The 9847-nt window shown below is 32.1% G+C and overlaps 1 protein-coding gene across 1 annotated transcript in view; it reads left to right on the forward strand.

Annotated features, from left to right (window-relative positions):
• The window catches only part of LOC106478627 (selT-like protein), a 24069-nt gene that overhangs the window by 5615 nt on the left and 8607 nt on the right, over positions 1–9847 (forward strand). Inside the window, 2 exon segments of the mRNA XM_013939183.2 lie at positions 4256–4493; positions 8371–8458. Of these exon segments, the coding sequence (XP_013794637.1) occupies positions 4256–4493; positions 8371–8458 (326 nt within the window).

The raw sequence follows: 9847 nt of genomic DNA on the forward strand, positions 1-9847 counted from the left end.
CAATAAAATTTTGAATGTAAGTTAACAAACGAGATGACATGGCCTTTCACCTATGTCTCATCTTGAAAAGGTTAAAAAACAGGGCAGTACTAAAAAAATCCTTAATTACTGACATTTTGGAATTGTTTTCTAATTCCATCATGAGTATGAAAAAAAAGTATAATTATTAAAAACATTTAATTTTTTATGTGGGAAGTTGTTAATACTGACATAAGTTTTGAAAAAAACATTATAATTTTAATATGCTTGCATTGTGCAGTACAAGTTGGAAGAAACTATGAAACATACAGGACCTTCAACTCCAGTTTATTCTTCAGGTATTCCTTCTTCTCATTTTGAGGGAAGAATAATTAGGTCAGATTTGGTTGTTTCGTCTTCCTGGTTCTGCTTTGAGAACTCTTTTTTTTTTTTCCCCTTACACTTTTTCACATTATCAGGACTTGATTTCACTGGTATGAACCTTTATTTCTCTTTCCCCTGTGTCATATTATTATTCTTGTTCTCTACTTCTTAATCCTAACCCTAATTAATTTTATTTACCTTTTGTCTTGACCAGTGATGTTTCCACAACTTCAAACTTTGTCCTCCCTGTTTATCTGATTCTTATGTCCTTAATTTTAGTTATTCTGAATATCTTTTCTCAATTCCCATGTTGGGAATTGCCCTTGGACTATCTGGGGTGGACTATTTAGCATCAGTTTTGCCCTCAGTGTCCAGTACTCCTGGCTTTGCCAGATTCTTTTTACTATACTTTTTACTATCTATCTACACCTCAACTCAGAGGCCCATGCTACAGAGAATATTGTGGGCAATTCTTGTTCTATTCACTTCTCCACTGTGGCCTGTTCCACTTCTACAATTTTCCTGCTCACTAGGCTCTTTGCTGCTGGGAATTGTTGGGTAGGAATATTCTCCTATCCCAAGTGTGTCTTCTTCTTTTCCTTCTATAGGATCCTCACCTGGCCCTTTTTCTTTTCCCTGAAGTTTTAGGGTATTCCTGATTTGATTGAAACACAGGCTGAGGCTGCCGCATCAGTCCTTGCATTCGTCCTTTGTTTCTACACTGTCCCAAACCTAACCCTCCACCATTGTACCTTGACTCAGTCCCCTGAATCCCATCTTCCCATTCCCACTTCCCAACTTTCCTCTTCTACCTGGCATCAGACTTGTCAAGCTCATCAGTGATGATTATGTTGAGTCTAATCCTGAGGGTGACTGGCTGTCATGGTTTGACCTCTTGTGGTCACACTTTTCTGTACACATAGGGTTACTCTATTTTGGAAGAGATGAGATGTGGTCTTCCATGGATGTGCCCCTATGGAGCCTTTGCCATTGCATGTTTAACTGATTGCAGAGGTTGTGTATCATCTTGGAAGTTAACATTTTCCTTACCTAGAAATGTATTTCCAATAAATACCTCTTCTCACACCTTTCCTCCTCACTTCCAGTGCACCTTAGTATTCCTTGCCTTGTCAAAGAATGAAGATTCATGAGTAAAAACTATAGAGCGATGTAGTGTGCAGGGAGGTGTGTCAGCCTTCTATTGGTGGAGGACTTTTGGTGCATAATAACACCATTGTGCTATAGTGCAATATACAAGTAATGTCATGAGAGTAGGTGGGAATTGTCTGAAGGCTGGTGGTGCACAAGCCCCTGAGGCAAATGCATGGGTAATTTACGTAATTTATTTTATATCATTGTGAAACGTATCTTAACTAACTTAACATTAAACAGACTGTCATACTTATATTATCTAAACAGGTTTAATCTTGTCAGTCTGTTCAAGTGCTCATCCTTCAGTTCATTAATTGGTTACAGTTTGACCAGTGTGCACGGTTTGAATCACTCAGCTTAGACTTGAATCAGAATTAATAAATTCACGATAATAGTATACATTTCCCTGGTTCATGATTCAGTAAGAAGAATGGAATGATCTTTCATGACTGCTCATATTATAAATTAAAATATAAGTAAATAATGATAAAAAAATTACTGCTTGGTAAGATTTTGCCTGTGCATCCCAAAGATACGCCAATACCTGGAAATTATAGTCTAGTTGATCATAGTGGGAAAATCTTAGAGAATCTGATAAAAGAATCTTTACAAAATCACTGAAATATGGCATCACAAATGAAAGCCAACATGTATTTACCAATATTGCCTTACTTATCTGTTATATTTTTTCAAGGATGTTGTTATCTGGATGATGGAAGGGGTGTGAACCTAGTGCACTTAGATATTCCAAAAGCTTTTGATAAGGTACCACACTAAAGATTAGTAGATAAAATCATATTGTTCACACTGTTATGGGGAGGGGGGAGTTAATTCATTTGTAGAGTGGTTGGATGGGAGAAAGAAGTTGTTATTAATGAAGTCCAGTCAAACCTGACCTTTGTTACTAAAGAAGTGCTTCAGCGTTTAGTGCTTTGGCCTATGATTTCTCTTATTTACATTATTAGTATTGATGGGATACATAATTGATACGTTATTACAATTTCCTGTGTACTTTAAGCATAAGAATATTTCTAGCTTTATTGATGATGTTGAGTTGTTAAAGTATGACTAGGATCAATCAGTTGTATAAGTGTTTAGCAGCCTTTAATTATAGTGCAAGGTAATACATATAAGCTATCATAATTTGGATCACATTTTTAATGTAGCTGAGAACCTGCTTAATAGTGTGATTAAAGAAAAGGATCTTGGTATAATGGTACAGTCATTCAAGCCATTGGAACAGTGCTATTTTCTTAGTAGTAAAGCTACTGATATTTTAGGGTATAGTTACAGACATACTGATGATAAGTCAATTTTCTTTACGAATAACTAGTTAGATCTCATTTGTAGTACTGTGTATGTTTTAATAATTTTATATAAAAAAAGGATATTGCAATACTTATTGCAAAAGGTTCAGGGGAGGGCTATTAAGATAATTCCAAGGATGGGTTATTTTATTGGGATAAGTTAAGATCACTTATTTCTCTTGAGAAAAGCAGGGTAAGAAATTATACTGAAATTTGCAAGATCACATGTATTTGAGGGATTGATAGGATAAAAGTATCTGATTTCATCGTGCCACATATGAAGATCATTAAGATTTGGAAAAGACAGGATAGGCACTAGTTGGTTTGGATGAGGATTGTTATTTTTTGGGGTTCAGCCATGTAGATTTTATTATTTATATTAATAAGAATATGGACATTAACATTGCTGTATTATACTTAAGTGTGCAAATGAGAAATAGATGGATAATGCTAATTCTTTTCATAATATTCCTTTAATATACGGATAGTTCAATAAATCTAAATGAGTGATTTCATATTTAAAAAAAATCAAATATTAAGGATTGCACATTGGGGTTTAAAAATTTGGATAGAAAATGTATTGGTCCTGCAGAAGAAGAAAATGTTTTGGGTGTTAAAGCTTGTAAAGCTTTCTGACAAGCTTTTGTCTGTTGGTAAAAGGTAACCGAATTTTAGTTATCAAAATGTTGTTTTTTGTTTTTCATAAATATCTTTTTAGTTTTCCATTTATGATACTGTGTTCAGTTAGGTTTCCTTATTATAGAAGGGATAATGGTTTGTTAGACAAAAGTAGAGAGGGTAGCTGCTGGAATGATTCTTGGTCTTATAGCCATGAGTTATGAATCTACACTGAAACATTGCTGTTCGTTTTGTACAGTAGGAGAATTGGGGAGTTTTATTCCGATACTAAAAATGATGTAAGTGAATACAATATGTATGATTTCTGGAATCATAAGGTTGGAAATAACTTGAATGTTGTAGAAGTGTTTAAATCTAAATACAACTTGTTCCCAAAATGGTGATACATTTTTAAGTATTATGTATGTGAAAAGGTTTATTACACAAGATAACTTGTACTGATCTAATGTTTCTTCTTTCTAAAGTTCAGATTGAAGAATCTCTATTTATTTTATGTTGTTAATTTTGAAAGTTTACACATACAACTGATTTCTAGAGAACAGTCTGTCCTATTTATTGTTGCTGTTAATGCTGCAAGATAAAAACCCAGTCATTTTCAGAAAGTTATTATCCTTCGACTTGCATGTTATGATTATTTTTCTTACATGAGAAAGTATTCAGTGATCAGAAACTATATTCTTTTAGGATCTATTGACTGTATATAAGTCTTGCATTTTTATCTAATTCCATCAGCGTGTTATATAAGATGATTATATTTAAATCACATAAACATTTTCCAGAAGTTTTATATATGTTGTTATTGTTTTATATTATAGCTATTCATGAGGATACAAGCGTGTCTTCGAGCAGTATGTCTCAATTCTTCAAGAGAAGTATCCAGACATTTCCATTCTCGGAGACACGTATCCTCCCTCAGCTGTTCGGCTACATCTTGCCCAGTTTCTCAGTGTGGCCAAGCTTGGTATCATTGCTCTAGTTCTTGGAGGTGTAGATATATTCCAAATCTTAGGGATGCCTACTCCACCTTTCTATTCATGGATGATTCAAAATAAAGTGAGTAATAGAAAGTGTAACTATAGGGTGTTTTTCACCTCTGAAAGGTGATTTAATTATTTATGACATAGCTCTTTAATTTTTTCCTGCAGCCTACAGCCACAAGTAAAACAACAGAAGACATATTTTTACCAGTAAAAGTTATTTTAGAATTGATCATAATATTTAAGTACTGGGGAAAAACTTGTGTTTCATGTATGAAGCATTATTTTGGTTGTGGTATTTTGTATTTAAATGCACAATGTTTAGAAAATGTAAAGGTAGTGCTTATATTTAAAGTAATTAAAACATTTAAATGACCTGCCTAGACTACTCACATATGAGGCTGGATACATTCAGTTCCAAACAAATCTGATGGCTGTGCAGGGCTTCTCAGTGACTGTAAGGTTAAAGCTACCTATTCCATAACACATGATACCCACCAAACACTAGTACAAAAGATATTTTGAGTTGGATGATCTGATCAAGTATGACCAACTAATCTACTTATCTGGTAAGAGAACTAAATCTAGTGATGCTTTCAAATTCTGGGTATTGGAGACAATTATTAAAACTTAACAGGAAGAAGATATCAGTACTGTTAAGTGTCTATAAACAATTGAAGAAATTCACACACAAAACCTTAACACGTAAATACTGCTGTCTGAGATGCTCCAACTGTTTATATGTGGGAAGGTAAAAAATATACAGTGGAAAGAACATTCTTCTAATCTGTACTTTTACCAAATTGCATTTTAAAATGGTATGGTTCTACTTAAGCAGGATTCAAGTTCAGTGAGTGACTTCTGATGTACAGTAATATCTTCTATGTAACTGTAAATACTGCTGTCTGAGATGCTCCCACTGTTTATATGTGGGAAGGTAAAAAATATACAGTGGAAAGAACGTTCTTCTAATCTGTACTTTTACCCAATTGCATTTTAAAATGGTATGGTTCTACTTAAGCAGGATTCAAGTTCAGTGAGTGACTTCTGATGTACAGTAATATCTTCTATGTAACTTTCAAACATCAATTATAACTTGAATTTTATTCACCACTTAAAACAGATTCCACAGTTTTATTGTGTATTTTTCAAGATTTGTTTTTATATCTGTATGTGCATATGTAATATGATGCATGGCACATTCTAAAATGTTCAAGAAATATTAGTACGCTATAAAACTTACCTATGTTCTTTTGTTTTGTTTAAATTTATATTTCAAAAGGACTTCCTGCTAATCTCTAAGCTTGTAAGTTCATGTAAGTTTCATTGCGTCATATTACCAATGGGAGTTTTTGTGAAATAGCAGTAACTGTCAAAGTAATTATATCTACGAGATAGATAAACAAACATTGGAACAAATCAAATTATTTTACTTATAAAGATTAGTATACAAAGAATGCTACAGTTAGGTTATTTGAAGATGTGATCAAATTGTTTTTTGATGTAATAACAAAGTTTAAAAATGTACATTACATATAAGGAAGAAAGGGAGCTCTTTGTCATATAGGTGGTAATAAAAAAAATTCAAGCTTTCAGATGATGTAATTATGACTTTGTAATCTTCAGAAGCTTGGAAACTGTTAAATAGAAAGTGCAGTTAATTGGATTTTACATTTTTGCATTATTAACATAAAAAATTCAATATTTTTAAATAAGCAACATACTTAAAAAGATTACAGATTATCAGTTGTGCGTCATATGGTGACACGCTTAATCTATGCAGGTTGGAAGTTTAAATATTTCTATGTCCTCTTTTTTGATTGTAGGCTAAATTACACATTACATACAAATATGTACATTATTATATAACAATATCCTATTTGTTTTATGTGCATTGTAGCTCAGTCCTCAACGGTTTGCTGTTTGAAATTAATATTGCTGAGCTTTTGACATTTTCATTAACATATAAGACTGTATTAGCATTATATCCATCAAACACAATGGTATTTTGTGTTTATGCTTAAGAAGTAGCTGCAGTAATTTTCCACCAACTGTCTGTCACCATTTATGTTTGTATATATAGATATGTTTTAATGTGTTTCCTATTGTGTATATTTTTATAAAACTCTCACTGAAAAATTGGTCTACTTGAAAATGACACATTTTTGTAATGCATAACTACCTGCAAATTTGGAAAAACTCACCTCTGACCTGAACTTTCTTTCTGGTATAATATTTTATTTTTTCAAATTAAGTTTTTTCAGAAAATACCAACTTTACTGTTTGAAAGTTTGAATTTTGACAGACATTTGGATATGGTTTTATGATCCCAGAAGATTAAAATGTGAAAGAACTACTGTTATTGAGTGTACAAAGCAAGTTTAATTGTTATTTAATTTCTGTAGTGCATATTGGTGTATAGGAGACATATTAATACTAGAAATAAATGACCTTATAACACCAAAATGTTGTTTTTATTTATTTAGATACTGAGTGTTTGCTTTACAGCTTCTTCAAAATGTTGTTTTTATTTAATTAGACACTCAGTGTTTTGCTTTACAGCTTCTTCAGGAGTGTTCATTAAAACACAAACTGAAGCTGACAGTAAAAAGCTTCAAATGGTTTAAATAATGTATTCTATTAGAATCTATAACATGCATTTGTAAAGCTTATTGTCGAAAGAAAAGTATTGTTGAAATGATTAACTGCTACCTGAAGTAAACAAAAGTTCTATCAAAGTTACAGGTTGAAATAACAAAAAGATAGGATAAAAATTAAAATAAAATAATTAAAATTATAGGTGCCATCCTTTGTCCATATTCACCTGTGGTCATAGTTGTTTGATGAGAAGAGCTTCTTTGAATTTTCTGTCAGTGTACTTGGTGGCTTTGGTGAGGATTTGTATGGAGAATGGTGGTTTCAAGTCAGGTGTTACTTGTCCATGATTAGTTAAAAAATGAACTGCATCTGCCCTTCTTTCATCAATATGTTCTATTCTTGTGTGTAGGGTTCTTCCAGTTTCTGTGTATATGATGGCAGATGCTACGTGTAAGCTGGTAAACAACATTGGAGACAAGACACTCATCTTTAGATTGCAAACATGTTTTTGTAAGACAGTTGGCCTTATTACATTGTAGGGTAGTGTACTGAGATTTTGAAAGTTGACCGTTCTATAACTTTAATTGGCATTTCAGATTTCCTGATTATAGTTTTTATTTTCTTGGAGATATCTTCATCTATTAGACATGTTATAAAAATATCCTTTTTTGTGTTATCTTTGGAAAATCCTTTTTTTTTCTCCTTGTTTATCTGTGTTTTTTCATGTTGAAAGTGTGATGCTGATTTTTGCACGTCATAGTCCTTGAAAATTTGTTTGATGTAAAAAGGTGGTTATTTGTTGCTCAGAAGAAGTGATTTTAATTTGGAGTGTTTATTCTTTTTTATCACTATAGTTGCGATCAATTTTGTTTAATTCTCCAATAATTGCATCTTTCTTGGAAGTTTTGGGATGATGGGAGTTGAAGTTAAGGAAGAGAGGTTTTTAATTGGTTTGTGAAACAAGATAGATTGTATATTATTGTCATTGTTTTTTATCCTGTCTTTTGTTATTTCACTCTGTAACCTTGATAGAACTTTTGTTTACTACAGGTAACAGTTAATTATTTCAACAATATTTTTCTTACAATAATAAGCTTTAATACTTAATACGTCAAAAGCACACTGTACAAATGCATGTTATAGATTCTAATAGAATTTATTATTTAAACCATTTGAAGCTTTTTACTGTCAGTTTCGATTTGTGTTTTAGTGAATGCTCCTGATGAAGCCGTAAAGCAAAATGTTGAGTGTCTAATTAAATAAAAACAGCATTTTGGTTTTACAAGGTCATTTATTTCTAGTATTGATAAGTTCAACTGTTGTAAAAACTTTCAAGTGACAAATTGTATTTGCAGATGTATGCTTGTTTAATGTCATTCTTCTTGGGGAACACAATCGAAGGTCAGTTACTTTCAACAGGAGCCTTTGAAATATCTTTTAATGGTAAGTTTAAATCCATTTATTGATTATTATCTTTGATGTTTCACATCTTTTGATTAGAAACCTCTTAGTATATACAATTAAAATAATAAAATAAACAGATTATAAAAGAGAAGTTCACAAGATTTAATTCCATATGACAAAGGGAAATGTCTAAAAAATTGTATATTTTTATCACTAGCATAAAAATTAGATATCCATTTTAATATATCATGAACAAAATCAACAGTGTGTTGTGTTTTTAGAAATAACACAGGTCTGCGAATTTAAACTTCAAAAAAGTTTTTTTGGTTTTAATAACAGATTTTCCATAATTCAGCTATGCAGATTTTGAAAATAATATTCATTTTTTTCTATCATGTAAGGACTTTATACAAATAGGGAAGAAAAAAACTCTTACTTAGATCAAATTATTATTTCGTTTACCACAATGAAAAATTTTTATTATTATTTTGTTAACAAAAATACAAACAAGCTGAAGAAAAGGGAAGAACATTGATGTCAAACGAATATGCATCCTCATTTTTTTTGTGAAATCTATGTCCTTTAGTCTCAAAACAATGTGTTGTGATCTTTCTTTTATGTATTGCATCTGGAGCATCCCTGATACTTCCCCTCCAATTCCTCGATGTTTTGATGAAACCTTTCCCCTTGTTCTTTGCTGATGGCACCGAGATTTTCAGGGAAAGAGTCAATATGTGAGTGTATGAAATGAACTGTCAAGCTCATATTACAACCCAACTCTTTGAATTTTTTGAGCATGTTACTGACAATATTTTCATAATTTGAGTCATAAAAATTGGTCAATAACATCTTTAAAGGCAATCCATGCTTCTTTTTTAATTTTCTTCACTGTTATTTTGAACTGTTCATCTGAAGTCAATTTCCTAATCTGAGGCCCAACAAAAATCCCTTCTTTAAGTTTTGCTTTTGAAAGAGCTTGGAATAGCCCACATAGATACTTGAAACAGTAGTCATCTTTGCCTAAGGCCTTTACAAACTGCTTCATCAAGTCCAATTTTATGTGGAGTGGAGGTAATAGGACTTTCTTTGTGTCAACCAAACTTTCACATTCAGTGTTTTTCGATCCTGGTATCAGGCTGACTTTACAAAGCTAGTGCTTCTTTATCCAGTGCTGATTTCATGCTCTGCTGTTCCATTCATACAAAAAACATGGAAACTTTGTATGATCAGATTGTTGACCCAACAACATACAAAGGACTTTTAAGTCTCCACAAAGTAGCCAACCATGTTCTTTGTATTTGACCTTACTAAGATGTTCATATGTTTCCTTCAAATGAACCGAATGAGCAATAGGAACAGATGCATATATATTACCATTATGAAGGAAAACATTGTTTAGACTTCTTTTGGAGGAATCAATGAACAATC

Source organism: Limulus polyphemus, unplaced genomic scaffold, assembly GCF_000517525.1.
Source record: "Limulus polyphemus unplaced genomic scaffold, Limulus_polyphemus-2.1.2 Scaffold234, whole genome shotgun sequence".
NCBI lineage: Eukaryota > Metazoa > Arthropoda > Merostomata > Xiphosura > Limulidae > Limulus > Limulus polyphemus.